Source organism: Poeciliopsis prolifica, unplaced genomic scaffold (assembly GCF_027474105.1).
Source record: "Poeciliopsis prolifica strain line A6 unplaced genomic scaffold, Auburn_PproV2 SCAFFOLD010, whole genome shotgun sequence".
In the NCBI taxonomy this organism is placed as follows: domain Eukaryota; kingdom Metazoa; phylum Chordata; class Actinopteri; order Cyprinodontiformes; family Poeciliidae; genus Poeciliopsis; species Poeciliopsis prolifica.
Window position 1 is genome coordinate 4,506,345 of NW_026562385.1, and position 18,525 is coordinate 4,524,869.

At 38.1% G+C, this 18,525-nt stretch overlaps 3 protein-coding genes across 7 annotated transcripts; 1 reads left to right on the forward strand and 2 right to left on the reverse strand.

Annotated features, from left to right (window-relative positions):
- Nucleotides 1–164: 164 nt before the first annotated feature.
- hagh (hydroxyacylglutathione hydrolase) lies at nucleotides 165–4,136 on the reverse strand. 2 transcript variants are annotated; one of them, XM_055036004.1, is made up of 8 exons: nucleotides 3,793–4,136; nucleotides 3,486–3,550; nucleotides 2,874–2,991; nucleotides 2,685–2,793; nucleotides 2,428–2,531; nucleotides 1,972–2,073; nucleotides 1,500–1,579; nucleotides 165–1,304 (listed from the first exon to the last, which is right to left on the reverse strand). In XM_055036004.1, the coding sequence occupies exons 1-8, from the start codon at nucleotides 3,895–3,897 to the stop codon at nucleotides 1,115–1,117; spliced, it is 873 nt and encodes a 290-aa protein (XP_054891979.1). In that variant the 5' UTR covers nucleotides 3,898–4,136; the 3' UTR covers nucleotides 165–1,114. The 2 variants fall into 2 exon arrangements, with proteins under 2 accessions (XP_054891979.1, XP_054891980.1); XM_055036005.1 differs by lacking the exon at nucleotides 165–1,304 and having other exon boundaries at nucleotides 1,496–1,579.
- A 633-nt stretch (nucleotides 4,137–4,769) lies between these two features.
- On the reverse strand, nucleotides 4,770–9,529 carry LOC129363732 (hydroxyacylglutathione hydrolase, mitochondrial-like). 4 transcript variants are annotated; one of them, XM_055036001.1, is made up of 9 exons: nucleotides 9,493–9,529; nucleotides 8,548–8,732; nucleotides 7,281–7,345; nucleotides 7,029–7,146; nucleotides 6,824–6,932; nucleotides 6,620–6,723; nucleotides 5,909–6,010; nucleotides 5,742–5,821; nucleotides 4,770–5,617 (listed from the first exon to the last, which is right to left on the reverse strand). In XM_055036001.1, exons 1-9 carry the CDS (start codon nucleotides 9,494–9,496, stop codon nucleotides 5,518–5,520), a joined length of 867 nt encoding a protein of 288 aa, XP_054891976.1. In that variant the 5' UTR covers nucleotides 9,497–9,529; the 3' UTR covers nucleotides 4,770–5,517. The 4 variants fall into 4 exon arrangements, with proteins under 4 accessions (XP_054891976.1, XP_054891977.1, XP_054891974.1 ...); XM_055036002.1 differs by lacking the exon at nucleotides 9,493–9,529 and adding an exon at nucleotides 9,255–9,324; XM_055035999.1 differs by lacking the exon at nucleotides 9,493–9,529 and adding an exon at nucleotides 9,153–9,249.
- Nucleotides 9,530–10,299: 770 nt separating this feature from the next.
- On the forward strand, nucleotides 10,300–11,373 carry fahd1 (fumarylacetoacetate hydrolase domain containing 1). Its single transcript, XM_055036013.1, has one exon. It carries the CDS (start codon nucleotides 10,437–10,439, stop codon nucleotides 11,097–11,099), a length of 663 nt encoding a protein of 220 aa, XP_054891988.1. The 5' UTR covers nucleotides 10,300–10,436; the 3' UTR covers nucleotides 11,100–11,373.
- Nucleotides 11,374–18,525: the final 7,152 nt, after the last annotated feature.

Sequence of the window (18,525 nt, forward strand, 5' to 3'; positions counted from 1 at the left end):
AGCAAGGGTGACCTATATCTATTTCCTAATACAGGAAAACAACCTAAAAAGAATTAGGGAAGTATATGCCCCTTTTTATTAAGTAAGGCATCTAGGCAATTTTTAAAAAAAAATTCAGATTGATGCAACTTTGAGATCACATTTCTTCAACAATCAGACTACTTTATCCATTTTATTCAAACATGGCATGTTTAGCTGCAACAATAAACACTTCACAATGACTTTACCTCTGCAGCTTAAAAAAATATTTTTTGAGCACTTGACAATTTTGGCCCATAAAGGTTGGACACCTTAGAAAATGGTGTTCTCACACAATAAAGCTAGTGTTTGTGCCATTCACATCTGTAAACATCTGAATTCAGATAAGTTCATATTTAGAGGTCTACTCTAAATTGCTTAATAATAGGTCTACTCTAAATTGCTTAATAATTACATTTAATTGTGATTTACTGCTAAATTCAGTGGAGTTTTCTATATTTTATCCATGTCCAAAAATGTGAATAGCCAATATGCTGTACCTCTTCTGATCAACATACTATGTTTTTAGAAGCAATAGGAATTTTATATTTGCATTACATAAAAGTGATCCAAACTGTTATATTTTTGCATCAGAATATTATATGAATCGATATATTGCATACATCTCATCAGCCCATGCTGACTTTATAGTAAATATTCTATTGCCTTGTGACATTTTTGTGTTTTAATACTTATATGTCATTTTTATTGCATTAAATTTCACTTTAATGCCAGGACCTTTCACCGATAAATTGTTCTGCATAATTAAATCAGAAACAATATTTGGGCTTCTGAAAATTTCCTAAAAACATTTATAAAAATAACTCATCTTGTACATTTAGGTATTTATTACACATTCAAACTTTACATTTATTAGTGTTGCTATGGATGAATGGATCTGACCACAGATTATGAGCCATAGAAGCAAACAGGGATTTATAGAACAGGGTTGAGTTAATTAGCACAGTTATGTGTCCCAACCTTGTGTTAAATGTGCAAAAATGCTGATTTATAAGAAAAATAAAATCCCACTACTCTTTCTTAATTTAAGAGAGACGGCTACAGGACTCCCACGGTCTTTAGCATGATGCAATATTCAGTCAGTGTCTTTGATCGCTGGACTTAAATGGTCCTTAGCGCTCATGAGCAGACCCCACTGCAAAGCCAACATGGCTTGAGGCGGAAGTCTTTCTTTGGGCTTCTTAAATTTATCCATTTCCTTTCTCAGGACTCGCATCACCTCTACAGGCTCCATCTTCCCAGTAAATGTCTGCACTGCTTTCTCCCTGCAATAAATAATAAAAATAATAATAATAAATTAAGACAGACAAAAAAAACAGAGAAACTGAAAGCTCCAGCTCACATTCTTTTTATATTAAAAGCTAAATAATTTTTAAGAAACGTTTCTAAATAAATTTCATTAAAAAATATTCATCTTTTGTGTTCCATAAACAATGTATATGAGCTAAACAAACACTCACGAGAGGCGGAGAAAAGGGTTGTAATCAAACTCCTCCTTTAGTGTGGATGGTACAGTGGGTTTGTCATCATCATCTCTTGCCTAGCAATGGAGAACAAAACATATATATAAAAAAGATATTTTAAAAAAAAGATTAAATTAAATGCAAAGCACCTAACACTATTACTATGTCATAGATTATTAACAAATGACTAAATCTAATTTATACTAAGCAGTATTTTAACAACTATGAAGAAATAAACATGAAAAGCTTGAGTATTGTTAATTGAAATGTCTTATGGATCATAAAGTCAATTAAATTAATCAGTCAACCCTTGAATGAGGCATATTTTTCTAAGCACAAGCAATTTGTGTTTGTATTGTTTTTTGTTTTGTTTTTTACCAAAAATGTTGTAAAAATTTATCTGAACTGACCTAAAGTAAAGAATTATAAACAGTATTATTATTTAACATTTTTGATGTATTTTACTCACCCTGGCCCAGCTCAGCATCTCTTTAACCTTCTCGTTCTCTGGCTCCACCAGCAGTGCAAACTTTAGGTTCTTGATAGTGTTCTCGTGTCCACAGAAAACTTTCTGTTTTAAAAAAAATACATTTTAAACAGATTCTTGGAGAGGTTTTCTTTGGCGCATCAAGAATTCAACACGCTGTCTACTGTGCTCAAAAGTTTCCCGACTGATTTGAGCATGTTAGGAAAAATGTTTGTGGTGAAAGGAGAATATCAGACACACCACCACTTTTGGCGACATTGGAGCTTTCCACATTACTTCCTGTCAGAAGTAATTAAATGGATTTCAATAATGCAGCTGAAGCCATCCATGATCTTTATGCCAATAAACAGTGACAGTGTGCCAGTCCTAATTTGGTGCAAAAATGGCCTAAGATTCAGTAGTTGGAATTTTTTTTTTGTTTTTGTTTGACTAACTCACTGTTTCTTGAGGTAGGGAAGCAATCACTTTGGTGAGGTTGTGGTGCATCTGTTCTGCTGTGCCCTCCAAAAACCTCCCACATCCACCAATAAACAACGTGTCTCCTGAAAGTCAAAATAGAGAACTAGATGACAAAGAGAACTATGGTGTCTCTCCCTTTACATTAAACAAAACCAGCTAGCGGAGGCATAATTTCTTAATGCAAGAAATGAGAGATTTAACTGGTTATTCAGCCCTTTACGTGTACAAACATAGACCTGTGAACACAGCTGGCGCATCAGTGCATTCATCCTCCCAGATGTAGTAGCACATATCACCAGCGGTGTGGCAAGGAGTAAACAGGCACTTCACATTGATAGAGTTAAACTGCAAATGGAGAAAATGTCGTCATAAACTGCAACCCCGACTGGTGAATGTTTTTATTGTCAAAGATGACATCTGTCTACCTTCAGTTCCTGAGAGTCTGTGACTTTGTCTGTGAGCCCCTTGATTCGATCATCCGCCCCATAAACCTTGAGGCTAGGAACCTCATTCACCAGAGCCTCATTTCCACGAGCGTGATCCCTGGAAGCACAAACAAAAACAAAGAAAAACAGCTCAGTTGTACAAATATGATGCAGTTTCCCATATTAGGGTATACTGAGGTTTAAAAAAAGTCATGGCTTCAAATCTGCTGACACTTTCCATCATACTGTTTCCAGGGAATGACAGAAAAGCTATTTTCACAAGATACTGCAGATAGAACTTAAATGACTGGTGTGTACTAGGCTGGAGAGTAACATCTGTAGATGAGCAGTTCGTCAGAAAGCAACTGTGTGTACACTACACGTCTAAGAACAAATTTACAAACATTTCTGAATATTGTTCCTACACGATAAGCACCACTAACTACTCTTAATAAGATGACGTAGATATGTAACTAAGCTAATCAGCTCATCAAATTCTATATGAGCTATGGCCCATAGCTGACCACACTTGAATAAAAACATAATTTGTCAAATTAAAATGATTTCGGACTGAATATGTGTAGTTTGTTTGGACCCATATTCTAATCTTACCAGTGATAATGCGTTGTGAGAACAGCAATGAGAAACAAGCCTTCTCTTTTGACAATTTCCAGCAGCTGTCAAACAAAAAGAAAAAAAAATCATAACATCAAAGAAACACAAATAAAATGATAAAAATGCAATATTATATTTTGTTATAGATGGCTTTTATTTTTAAATTCATTTATTTTATTTTTTTTGGTAAAATATGTCACTTCAATGTGTTCCAATAGATACGTTTTTCTCAATTGAAAATTGCATAAATTTTGTAAAAGTGCCACTACTTTCTCTTCCCCCGTGAATCCCATCCACGTCTCACCCGGTGGGGAACAGCGGGGTCCACGGCTATGGCCTGCTTGCTCTGCTCCTCTATCACCAGGTACATGTAGTTGTCCTCCAGGATGGAGATCACCTTCACCTTCATGGCTCCCACGCGCGCGCGCGCACGCACGGTGGCACGCGACGTTTCCAAACCACAACACGCCTCCAGTAATATCTGCGCTGACTGGTTATAAAACCAGTCCACACTTTGTAAACCCAGCGAGGTTATTCACCAGATTAAAAGCTTTCTCCGGCTTGTTTGACAATTATTTCGTCGAAGCGCATCGAGGTGAAGTTTTTAAAGCTCAGTTTTGCATTCAGACCAGGAAGTTATCGTGACTATTAAAGCCATTGCGTCAAACGTCACAAACAGACATTTTAATCGAGTCAGACAAATCCAACCGTTCAGAGGAATACCCAATCTGGTAAAAATCACAGAAATCACAGCTTGAATCAGTGCTGAGTGTTTATATTGGGCTTTAAAAATTAGTATTTTTTTTTTCACATGATATCAGTGAGATCTTAAGGCTGTATGAGGCCCAGATCATAATCAGCCACCTCGGCTTAACAAAAATTGATAAAAAAATAAATGCATTGTAAAAGCATCTATGATTTTACAAACGGGAAGATCAGCCACAATCATTTAACTTAGAATTAGGTATGGATTACTTGATTCACATTTAATTTACAAGTTTATCAAGTTATGAGTAATAAAATAGAATCACACAGGTAAACACCTACTGGGACTTATTTAGTACGAGGGCTCGATTTTAAATTTACAAAAAACAAACACATAAACATTTATTCTCTCGGAGTCAGTTCATATATTTAACCCTCCTTTTTCCATTTGTCTTAATAGATACACTCTACATATAAATTGAAAATGGTTCATTTTACACATTTGCGACCCTCCTTCCCCCCTGCATCTACATATTACATAGATACTGTTTGGATCAATTTGACTCGGCAGTCAAGTTGAATGGTAAAACGGGTAAAAAAAAAAGTCCAATTTTATTTGCTTCCTTGCAACTATGAGACATATTTCACCAAACACATACATGCACACAAAAGACACAAAAGAAGTATGTTGTCTCATCAAAGAGATTTCTGATACATCAAAAAAACATCCTTCCATTGACTTTCTTCCAGCCGATGTGTTTTATTGCTTTTTCCAAAGAACATCATGCGGTGCTCTCTTTAGATTTTGCTTTACAAGCATTCAGGAAATCTAACCAGAAATGCCAACCACTCATAATAAAACGAGAAATTAAGCAGAAGTTCTGCTGAATTTTACTCAAATGAGGTTTTCAGCAAATATAGAACCAACACAAAGGCAATCAGAGTAAAACAACATTGATCTTAAATGAGATTATTTAACACAGCTCCCTGTTTTATGAAACGGGAAAATTTAAACACTGAATGAAACTGTTAGTATCAATATATTAATATTTTTTTAAGCATTTACAAATTACAATAAATTCATCTCTTAAAGCCATATATTCTTCAAACCAGTTCCATCACCATCAGCCAAACAGACCTCACAAAGCAGGATGAGAACACCTAGTATTTTCATACATCTGAGTCTATAGTGCTATTACATTCAGTAAGGGGTAAATGTAGTGGATCCATTTTAAATGGTGTTGAGGTTGAATTGTCGTTATTCTTTAATATAATGTAGAACTTGCAGTTCTTTAAGGGGGTAAAAACAGGAACACACTGGACTTCACTCCTTTGGGACCCGGAAGCTGTCTTTTTCTTTCCGAAGGCTTCTCATGGTTTCAATGGGATCGGTCTGCTTCACGTGGTCTTGAACAGATTTCTCTCTACAAGTAATATCAAAGTGAATGAGAGTGAGTTTAAAGAAAAGAAAAAAAAACACCTCTTTACTTAGTTTTAAATAAGCTCCAATCCTCTAATTGAACAAGTGCTAAGTCAGGCTGTACATACTTCACTCTCATAAAGGGATTAAATGTGAATTCATCTGCCAAAGTGGACGGGATAGTTGGCTCTCCATCACTGCACTTCTCCTGCAGAAAAAAAAGCAAACACACAGGAAGCTTTAATCTCTACAAAGACTTGGATGTTTTTTTAGACATCTGACAAAAGTCCAGTACCTTTGCCCATGCAAGCTTCTTCTGAATGACTTCATTATGCGGTTCAACATGGCGGGCAAATTTCAAATTGCTGACCGTGTACTCATGGCCACAGTAAACACGCTGCAAAGAAAAACAAAAGTTAGGTTCTTCCTGTTATAACAACTAGAAACTATCAGGTTATGTTGTAAACATATCTCTATTGATTTTGGAAATAACTTTTAAGTTTATCTCCAAAATGTTGGAAGAAAGTAAGTTTTTAGCTTTGAAATTTTGTCATGGGAGACTCAGTTTTACATAAGCGCCAATTCTCTAATTGGCACTTATGTCAAAAAACACACAAAAAAAAAAACACAAAAAACAAACAAACAATAAAAGGTTATGCTCTTTTATTGGTTCAATTAGTCTACATTTTAAGATGCTTTGGAGGAAAAAAAAAATCAGTGATGATGTGTTTTTGTTTTAAAATACAACAATATGAAATCTTCATGTACATACAATCAGTACAGTTCGGATAATGTAGTAAAGTAGATTAAAGCACAGATAGATTGGGTCAGTTTTTTAGATTCAGATTTGTTTTTGTAATTACAATTTCTAACATAAACTTTTTAAAACAGTGCACTATTCTTTTTTTAGTCCCAGAGTTATGATGAATAACTACTCTGTGTCAGGTTATCATATAAAATCCCAAGTGAATACACACATATTTGATTTACATGGTGCTACATTTACCGTTTCAGGGGGAAGACGTCCCAGGATTTCTATCAAAGCTTTGTACATCTGCTCTGCTGTACCCTCGAAGAATTTACCACAGCCGGCCACAAATAACGTGTCGCCTGCATGTAGAAAAAGACAAAAACAAAAAAAAGAGCGAGAGCTGCAACTTATATTGCATTGAAACAGAATGTGTAAGAAAAAGTCATGGCATTTGCAAACCTGTGAAAACAGCAGGCGGCTCAGAGCTGCTTTCTTTAGTCACATAGTAACAGATGTGGCCAGTTGTGTGACAGGGTGTGAACAGGCATTTCACATTGAGTGATCCAAGCTTTAAAAAAATTAAAAATAAATAAAAGGTGAGCTCCTTAGCCAGGTGGAGCTTACTGTTGTATCACAATAAGGAAAGAACAATGCTTTCTCTTACTTTGAGGGTGTTTGAGTGGGAAACTTTCTTCGTTATTGCATCGACTCTGTCATCTCCTCCGTAGACCTTCAGCCCTGGCATCAGCTTCACCATCTTCTCATTTCCACCTGCATGATCCCTACCAGAGCAGAAGAAGAGGTGCGTTGCAGGTTTAAAACATGTATGGATGGATAAAGCCTGAATTGTGTCAGGCCGGTACATGTTTGCACCTGGGTTAAACTTGTTAATGCTAAACGTTAATATGAAGCGTACCAGTGATGATGGGTAGTCAGAACGGTTGTGAGTTTAACGCCGTGCTTTCTGACAGCTTCCACAACCTGATGAAGGCAGAAAAAGAACTGACGTTATGTTAGAGAGTAAGGATATGTTAGTGCCACAAAAACAGCTGGTGAGAGCTAAAATGGGATTCATTCGTGCTGTGAATCGAGCAAGGAAAGACTGACGGTGGAGGCTTTGCATTTCAGGTTGAGTCACCTGGTGTGAAGAAGATGTGAAGTAAAAGGAGTTTGTGTCAATAGAGCCTTGAATGTGTTCAAAAGCACTGAGAATACAAGGTGCTGTATCTAACAGTGTATCTCATGTTTGATACACTGCATAGACCAGGAATGACCGTCTCCACTCCTAAATATCCAGCATCCCCCTTGTTTCACGCATCTAAGTGGAAAAAAAAAAACAACCTCCCTCCCCCCCTACCCCAGACAAATAAGAAACTGAAAAAATAAAATTCTTACCATATGAATGGTTTATTAGCAGGCCTCTTCAAAATGTAATGGCACACTGAGGTTACTCAGTTCTTAATGCAGTAGTTTTTAAGTAAAGACACAAAAAATAACAGAGTTAAACACCCTCTGCCAAGAAAAAACAAACTCTTATTTATCATTTACCAATTTGTCTACCAATTTCTACTGCCTCATCTGATGTAGGGTGGAAGAGAGCTGGGTCTAGAGTCTGTCTGTGTTGCCATAGGGTGAGAGGTGGAGAACGTCACAGGACAAACAGAAAGACACAGCAAACAGCCATGCACACTCACTTCTTAAGTTAATCTTAAACTAGGTATTAAATCAACATATCTGCAGCCGGTCTTCAGTGTGATTAATGGTTCTCCAAGTTATCTGAAGTTAGTTCTGACTTTCTCTTTGGACTTTAGATGCTTTTCCATTCATTTTCTGTTCATTCTTTTGTCCAAAACAAGTGTTCTAAGATCAAATTTAAAATGCTTTTCGAAGCAGATGCGCTAATATCGATGAGCCTGCAGTTGCCGTTTTCACTCCAGTCATTTGACTGACTGATTCATCCTCTCAAAACCCCTTAATTTCATCATAGCCACACAGCTTACATGATCTCCCATGTTTCTTCTTTCATTCACCATGAAAGAAGAAGTTCTCAAGTTCCAAGAGAAATCTACTAATTTAATATTTCATCAACCTATGCAAGGACAAAATGAATCAAATGAAACCCAGCTGATGCTGTCATTCAAAAACTTTACCTACACGTTTCATTTGCCATCATAAGCACAGACCTTTATTGGCTCCACTGGATCAACGATGGCAGCTTCTTTTGACTCTTCGTCGATCAGCAGATACATGTAGTTGTCACTGAGCGCAGGCAGCAGTTCGACCCTCATGCTGGCTTGTTGGACCAGGTGGGATTTCCTCACCGTGCTGTGAAGGAGAGCGGCTGTCTGGGCTTTCACTTCCACAGGCGCTTCATGGAAGAACACAAGACCACATGTGTTGACACAAACACTCCGAGGTTGACTTTAGACCTATTGCTGCGACTTGCGCATAAGAACATGCTTTATGCTATTAAAAGTGAAAGCATACGGATGGTTTGTTGACGAGCCGAAGATTGAACGTTAGCTTAACGTTCCTCTTTAAAGACACAATCGTTTCTTTTGCTGTTGTTGTTTTTTTAGTTCATATTTGAACATCGGTTACAACTTTACTGTATGCGATTTTATGAATGAGTTTTGTCACAACAGTAACACAGAGACAGGCCAGCTGTATTCACTCACCTCACTGGAGACACAAACATAAACATAAACACATCGCCAGCATATAAGTACGTGACATCGAACTTAATCAGGCTAACGTGCTAGCCAACTGTAAAGCGTTTCGGACATACCGAACTTTATGGCTGTAGCTGCTCCTATCAGAGTGCAGGCACTCCCCACAAGTGACTTGATCAACATTACAGATACTGAAATCTTATCACGGCAGAACTAACCAGAAAAGTTTGGTTTTGGTTCAGTTCCGCCTCCGCCTCCTTATCAGCGCCATCCTCGAAGACATTACCAATCAAATCTCGAAGGTATTTTTTTTTTTTGTCGAAATTATGATAATCAATCTGTTGGTACGCATTTGATCAACACTTTCCGTTTATTTTGTTTACGTGATATGCATTTATGTGACAAATATTTACGTAATAAACAGATGAAATGTGAAAAATGAATGGTTTTATTTACGCATTGGTTTCCTCTGGCTTGCCGTAGGTTGATGGTAAAGTTCTTTGGCATAGATACAGGCGCGATAGACGCCGCATAATCTCCTGGCTGGGACGTCGCCGCCATATTGTGAGTGTCAGACTTAACTCAGTAAGTCCTAAACTTATATTTTATTATTATTAGATAATATTTGTGTCGGTGTATTTTTTTGTTATATTCAGTTGAATTTGTTAATTTTCATTTCATTGCATATTTATGTTTTTTTATTTTATCTTACTGATTTATTTATTTATTCAAATCACCTTAAAATTGTTGTTGTTTGTAAATGCATCATTACAACCCAAAATAACCCTACATGGAGAAAAGAAATAGAAAGTAATGTATAGAGGAGTAGACAGAAAAAAGTGATTCACAAATATATACATTGACTGATGTACAGAGAAGAATAGACGTGTGGAGAAAAAGATGGATAGTATATTTTGAGAAACAAATTATTTATTTCCTGATAATACTCAAATTTGGGCTGCATGGTTTAACAGCTAGCCTGGTTACCTTGCAACAAGAAGATTTTGGGTTCAAGTCCCAGCCTGTTCTCCATATTTTCTTTGGATAATATGGTCCTCTCAGTCCATGTGTGTGTGTGTGGGGGTGGGGGGGGGGGGGTGGGTGTTGACCTGCAATGTACTGGGGACCTTTCCAGTATGTACCCAACCTTACACAGACATAGTTAACAGATGGGTAGATTATGGAATTTACTGAATGAACTGAAATTCTTTCTTTCAAATGCAAACCTGCCACTCGTAATATGGCGGACGTGCTGAAGCCTCGCCTCTTCGGGTAAACGAGGCCAGAGAGGCATCTCATTCCTCTATCTCTATGGTTTCATTTAAGGTCGGTCAAAGTTTCCAGGAATGACCTAATCGCAGCGTCTCAAACTAGACTCACTAAGGTAAAGTTTGCCCAAGATGGCAGCGCGGAATATCTCTCGGTTCTGGGAATGGGGACGGAAGATAATTTGCGTGGGGAGAAACTACGCGGACCACGCAAAAGAGCTTAAAAACGCCATTCCCACGGAGCCCGTCCTGTTCCTGAAACCGCCATCTGCGTATGTGAGAGAGGGCTCCCCCATCCTGGTGCCTCTCTACAGCAGCAACCTGCACCACGAGGTGGAGTTAGGGGTGGTCATCGGCAAAGGCGGCACAGCCATTCCCCAGTCCGCCGCCATGGAGCACGTAGCGGGGTACGCGCTGTGCTTGGACATGACAGCCCGGGACGTCCAGGACGAGTGCAAGTCCAAGGGTCTGCCCTGGACCCTGGCCAAGGCCTTCAACACCTCCTGCCCTGTCAGCGACTTCATCCCCAAAGACCGCATCCCTGACCCGGGGAGCGTCCGGCTCTGGCTGAAGGTGAACGACCAGCTTCGGCAGAGCGGCTGCACCTCGCAGATGATTTTCTCTGTACCCTATCTGATCAGCTACATCAGCGAATTCATCAGCCTGGAGGAGGGGGATCTCATCCTGACCGGGACCCCTAAGGGGGTCTCCGCCGTGCAGGAGCACGACGAGCTGCAGGCTGGCATCGAGGACGTAGTGACTATGAATTTCAGAGTGGAGAGACCAGACCACTAGGAGGAAGAAACGCGCAAACTGACTGAGAGAAATCCAGCAGATGGCAGCACTGAGCCACGAACTGTGATTATTTTTCCCTAATTGGGATTTGGTTGATTTAGAGATTGCTGCGTGATCAGGTTCATCTAAGCCTGACTCTTATTCTCTTCTATTATTTTGTATTGTTAACTGAACTCAAATCTGGGTCAAGGACATAAAAATCTTTTAATGGATTGTATCAGCAGAGATGTAAAAATGTTGACAAACACTTTGATAAAGTGCTTTATTACAAAGATTCAATGTCTGAAATTCAACTATAAGTGAAATTAATTAATTTTTTTACACGTGACTCCTTTTCTGATTCTACGATTGTTTTTTAATGAAAAAAATGGTGATTTTCGTGACATGAAATTATTTTAGGTATTCCCTTAAGTCACTTCAATACATTTCCATTCCTCCAACTAATTTGATGCTAAATTTCTAGAAAATATAAATAAATCTACTCATTTTTACATAGTTAGAATGAATTAAAACCGACAATCACCAACAAAATTCACCTTTAAAGCAACAAAATTGTAGCTTAAGATATCAGTAAAGAATGGACTATCTCCAGATTTCATTTTTACAGGACATGTGTAATAAGAGCTGTGGCTGTGAGGTGCCAAGCTGCTGCCAAAAACCAAGAAGGATTACAGGATGGATAAAGGAGTGGGCCAAAATCCCTGATGTGTGCAAACCTGGCGACCAACTATAAAAACATCTCACTGCTATGCTTGCCATTAAAACAAATTCTCAAAGCCAAGTGCTACCCATGTTTTGTTGGGAACCAATCACCCTCTTTCACTCAGTGACATGCAACTCAATTTGAACTTTTATGAACTGTACTTTTTTCAGATCTTCGGTTATTTCTCCTTCTCTGTTTATGACTAAATGCTTTTTTCTTTTTTTAAGAGACTTTTTGTTTCTGTGCAAACAAGCAAACTTACAAAATCAGACACTGCATTTCCAGAAATTTCTGCTTGGCTTTCAGCTTCATTTTTGTAAATAGCTGTATCGGTAGAAGGATTATTATTATTTAATTTATTTTTTTTTTCACTATATTCTGGATTTGCTGAGATCAGTTTTCCTGCAGTGGTTGGATTAAATCACACTCAATCCTTTGCTCAAAGCGAGCAAAACAATGCCAACGCGTAACAAATTGTCAGCGACGCCTAAGTGCTTAAATAGCAATATTGATGTGTGCTTTTAACACAACACAACTGCATTGTTGAGAGGTGCCTTTTCACAGCTTTCCCAGGTTCGGGCGCTGTTCTCCCACGGGCTTCTCTCTTTTCAACATCAAACAAAGTCTCCATCAGCCTGTTCCAGGCTCCTTTGCTGTAACCTGAGTCAGAAAACATTGTCATGCCTCTCCTGTAGGGCAGGTTGTCTGGAAGACTCACCTACTCCAGTCATCAGGGAACACGTGTGTCCATCATTCTAACATTTATCACAAAATTTAATAAGAGCTGGGAGCTGGGAAGCATATCCACAGACCAGTTTCCCCCACCACAGAGTAAAAGTGGAGCTTTGTGTCACTTATGCTCACAGCAGATGTTGTCTTTTATGAGATATGAATCATACAACTCCTCTTCTTTTGTGTGACTGGAGGTATTACCTTCTCCCGGCTATTAACAAAGGCTTCAAAGCCGGAGCCCGGCTCTGATTTAACGCTCACCACATTAACCGGGGATGTTGTCATCAAGCCCCGGCCCGAAAAGGTATATTTGACTCTTCTGAGGGGAGCCTGGATTACACGGAGACCACAGGTTTCCGATCTAACACAAGCCAACGGCGACGTCAGCCTGGGGAACAGAGAACAAACCGTGGCACTGAAAGGGGAACGAAGACATCAGAGGACATTTTCACACACCTGTCAGAGCAACGCTGGTACTGTGTCCCTGCATGAGTTATTATGAGGGTCACGCAATCCCAAGACAGGATTTTACCAGAGGTACAAATCAATCAATAGATAAATAAATAAAAGTATTTATTTCAATACCAGAAAAATTACACTTTCCCAAAAACTAAATAAAATTAAATATTATTAAAAAGAAAATACCATAACAATACAAAAATATAATAAATATTTATATAAAGACAATACATAAACATTTTTAGAAAAACATTAATATAAATAAACTCATGGCTGACAACTAAATTTAAATATGAATGTAAATATATAAATATTGCTATAAATAAATAAAAGTGAGGTCAGCATAAAAACCTAAGCAAAAGTAAAAGAGAATTTAAAATGAGATCTGGTCAGATCAACATCTGTGTACTTATTATTAACAATGTAACTCTTAACCCATTTCACTTCCTACAATAAATTATAAATAGAGCAATATATCGGAACATGGGCTGAAATGATCTGACGGCATCCCCAGAATCAGAACCAAGCAGACTTTAGGTTTTATGCTCCAAACTGGATCAAACTTCCAGAAAACTGCAAAGTGCTGAAGCTCTGAGGCCAAACATGCATCTGTTTAGGGTTGCCTTCAATTCAGAATAAAAGGAAAATGGATTAATTCTAAATGTTCCATTATTGGTCTAATTTAAGTTCAAAAACCCTGACAAAGACGCATAACTCCATGTCATTTTGACGAAATTCAATGTTACCTCATGTAAACTTAAATCATCAAAATAAATCCATTAATGACACTTGAAACTGTCCATTCTTTTGCAGAGGAAAGAATCATAGTGCTTTGCTGTCTGGCTGTCTGCATCTTGTCTTTCTGCATTTTTGGAATGGCAATTTGTGATGCCTGGCTTTGCGTGCTGCTCTGAATGCCACCAGACGGGTCTGTGGTGTGGCTATTCTGAGGACACAACCACCAACACTCAGAAGTTTAGGAGGCTCTGAGTCAGAGAGGACATAGAAGACATAGAACATCACAGGGAATCATGCTCTCAGGGTTAGCAAATAGGCTTAATTTGTTATTTTGTAGACACGCAGAGGGGCTATGTTGCATGTCAGGACCGTAAATGTGTTGTTGTACCACATTAACCATATGCCCACTGTTTTCTTCTAATGTATCCTGAAATTTTGACAGGCTGTAACTGATATTCACGCATAATTACCATGCTTTGCAAGAAGAAAAAAAAAACATATCCACATCCTTTGAAATTCTTCACACTGTGCCATTCCACAAACATTTAAAAAAAAAAACCTGGTTGGAATTTAGAACCACTGTTCACTATTACAACTTCATGTCACTACCTCCTTCAAACATCTGAAGACTGACAGTTTTTGCCCGTTGATCTAGTTTACGTTGTGCCTCGCAAAGGTATTTACACCCTATTAAATTTTTCTTTTCCTTTTCATGTTACAGCAGTAGACATTAATGTATTTTAGTGACAGTAAAAAGCACTGAAACTGTGTTTTGTGTTCACTTTCAGCCTCCTTGAGTCAGTACTTTGAGGAACCACATTCTTGCAGCCACATGTCTTTTAGAAGAGGTTGACCCATCCTTCCCTTTTCAACAGCTCAGGCTCGGGGTGATTAGATGGAGAGCGTTAGTAAACATAAGTTTTCAGGTCTTACCACTGATTCTTGGTTGGATTTATGTTCGGGCTTTGACTTGATCGCACATGATTTAAGCCGTTCCATTTTAGCGCTCGTTGTTTGGGGTTGTTGTCCTGCTTTTGCTGCTGTTAAGCAGTTTTCCTCCAGTATTGTCCCCACATTCAGCTCCATCTTCCCATGAACTCTGACTTCCTAGAGCATGATACTACCACCACCATGTTGCACAGTGTTGGTAAAGCGAAACTGCAAGCTGCACTGTAAAAAAAAAAAGAAAAAAGAGAAGACTAATTTACGGTAAAATATCAGCAGCTGTGGTTGGCAGAATTTTGCCGTATTTGGTAAAGTATAATAAAATTCTGGGAAACACAACTGCCAGTATTTCACTGTAGCTTAGAGATGTTTTTTTTTTCTTTTAGATACTTTTAGAAAATGATGCTGCTGGTTCAACCTGTGGGGTTTGTTCGCCAACAAACCCCACACCAAAGTTGCATTTCTTCAGATCAAATTGCACAAAGAAAGACTTTAGGTGACTTCTAGAGATAATCAATTTGGTTATTTTCAGGTATTAGTGGAAAGGGGGAGAAGCTATACCGGTATACCACACTTTTTAGTCTATTGGTAAAAATTCAAAATAAAACACACTGATGAACAGTTTTAAAAAGTGTAAGAAGCAGGAATAATTTTGAAAGCTGATGAAGTTATTTCACTAGTCATTAAATTCTGTGGTTCTATAATTACACAAATGAGAACTTTGACAGAAAAAAAAAAAACTTATGCCTTAAATTCTGGTGCATAACCTTTTCGGTTTGGTTAACAGAGATGCAGGTGAGTTATTATAGGGGAACATGTTATGGTTTTATTGGCTAAATGTGAGGCATTTATTTTGTTCAAATGTGGTCGCAGCCAAATGAAAATGAAGGACTTTCCAAAAGCATTTCCACAGATTTTTATTTTTAGTGTGAAAGCTTTCCCTCTACTTGGCAGCAGAGTCTCCATTTGTACCTCGTAAACTGACTGGAAGCATGTCTGTGAATTTTCGTCCTCCATCTTTTCCTAATCAGGGCCCCATGAGCAGACAAGAGTTGGCATTTTAAAGGCTAAAAAAACTGTGGAGGTCTTTCCAGAAGCATGTGTGTCCAGAAAAACTTTTTTTTATGAAACGCTGCAATAAAATTCCCTATAAGCCCATACTTGAGTTCCTGTTTTCACTGAACTGCTGTGACCAAAATCTTTCCAGCTCAAGTCACTCTCATCAAATAAAGTTGGAGCCCCTGGATTTAACAAGATGGTAGTAGTCCCTGATCATGAAGAAGAAACTAAATCCTAACAGTTTTTACAAATAAAAGGAGATTATAATGTGTTTTTCTTTCTTTTAGCAGACATCTGTCCTCTTAAACCTATTATTTTATTCCTATTTTTAAACTTAATGCGTTTTATTTCTCTGGTTGGCTTTGTAATGCTTTTATTTAAAAAAAAAAACATTTTATCCAATCTCCTGGCTCTATAGCTGGATGAGTGGTAGTTGTTTAGAAACTATTCTGAGCTATGAAATCATAACAGACTTATGGGAATCACCTTGACGTTGCCATATTTTTAAAAAGATGAAAACAAAAATGAAATACAAACTAGATGAACGGGCAAAAACTGTCAGTCTTCAGAAGTTTGAAGGTGGTAGTGACATGAAGTTGTAATAGTGCAAAAGTATTTGCACCAAAAAACCCAAAATTTGTACATCTGACTCAATAAATCATATGAATGGGGCTCCCACTGCCCCAACACCCACCATTACATGATAAAGGCAACGGGAAACACATCCCGCCACATCAGACTAATTTTTTTCTTACCCAATCACTCAAGGTGCCCATTGACATCATAGCGCTCTGAGCAGTAAGCCAACATTGCCTCTATCACAACAGGCCTCTACTTGCATGTCCTTCAACTCAGCTGAATTTCTCACATAATTAAAAGTGTTTAGTGAAAGCTGTAGATTATCCTAAGTGCCATGATGTTATGCTGATTTAGGGAAAGCTTACTTCTGGGGATTGCCCTTTAAGGACATTAATGTCTTTTCCACATGGCAAAATGAGTGTATCTGTTCATGCAGGCTGCTGGGCTGGCACAGCACAGCTCTGTCGGCATGCCGTGTAATTACGACAGAGTGGCAAAACACTTCAGGAGGGAAGTTAGAGTTGGATATTTAAAATTTTAGTGTGGGTCTTTAAAAACTAAAGCCAGGAATAGCAACAAAACAGAAATCCTGACTGAAATTTACAGAGGCAGAAGGTGCTGAGTGTGTGATGTGTGCATTTCATAAAACTCATAATTACAAATGTAATTTCATTTGCAACTCAGATATTTCCACAAAAAAAGCTCAGTCTAAATCATTTAGAAGTCTTTTTGTTTTGTTTTGTTCAATCAAATTTCCACTTGTTACGGAGCCTGGGGTAGGTTTTGTTTTTCCACTGGGTTCCTGTCCTTCTTGGTTGTTTCACCAGTGAAGATGCTTGTTCTTTTTTTAACCTTACAGGCCACTACATCGCGAATAAAAAGAGCTCTGTTGTTAATTCTAAGCCCACAAAAAAAGAAGCAGGGGTTTCTGTGTGAGCTCACATCTACTGTAATTAAAGGCCACAACACACACAGGCCTTAAACTGTACATGTGGCCTCCATTGTGGAGGGAATGAAGAGGACCATGTGATTTCTCTTTAATGGTGCCACGATAAACAGCTAAAGTTAAGAAATCAATGTGGAACGGAGCAAAATTACACCGTATATAAAACACGTAATACCTGTTGAATATTTAGAGCGCTGGTTTTGCTAAAAACCAATAAATGCCGAGCGACGATGATGTAGTGCTGTTAAAAGAGGAAGAGATGTATTCAAACCACAATACCTTTCTCTTTTTCATTATTCAACAGAAAAAAACAACCTTTAATTGCATTTTAAAAGTCACACCCTTATAATTGTTAACCAGTTTTTGGTATTTTTTCACAAGTTTTTTTTTCACACTCCTCACATGTTTTTGTGAGGAGTGGCTGAAAGGCCTTGCCATCACCTGAATCTTTAACTCTCTCAGATTCAAGTGGTTGTCTCAATTTACATGTTTAATTCCTCCTAACAAACAAAACACATTGTTGTAGCAAATGAGGCTAAAGTCACTTTTTGGAAAGTAATTTTAAGCACAAAACATTTTATAAACTTAAAAAGTGCAGGTCAACTGTTGTGATATGAGAAAAGTGAAGACTCCAGAGTTCAGTGTCAACAATAAAACACTAAACATGTCAAGCACTCTACTGCTATTAAAACCCTTTAAATTGCACGTCTTCAGAGGTTTAACAGTGATTATTTGATATGGCGCTGCTAAAAACTATTGTCCTCTGCATCCTGTAATTCTCCGATGGATAAAATCTTGACCTGTTACTGAGGGTTTTCTGTTTTTGAGGAGAATTCCAACATGGTTTCTGGTAAAAAAGCCTTGGTTCATTACATCCTGTTATTCCTTTCCAAATGAATGAAAACAGGATCATTGGTTGCTCTATGGGGACACAGCTGCAGTGCCAGTGCCACATGACTTACCCAGTTCAGGGCTGGGAAAGACCTCGGTACTGAGTCAGACTCGCACACACTAACAAAAACCAGTTCGTTTATTTTGATCGGAACACAGCGAAATTCACTCCTACTTTCTCTGGAGCATGGCACGGTTTGGAGAAGTGCCTGTACTGACCTTTATCCTTCAAGCTATTTCCACAAAGCTGAGCTTCCGAAATGCAAACAAACAAAAACATTTATACCAAAGTGCCACACTGTTTCAAGACTTTCAAGAAGGAAATCAGAACCACTCGCATCTCACCTCATGAGCAAAAATGTGTTTTTGTTTGT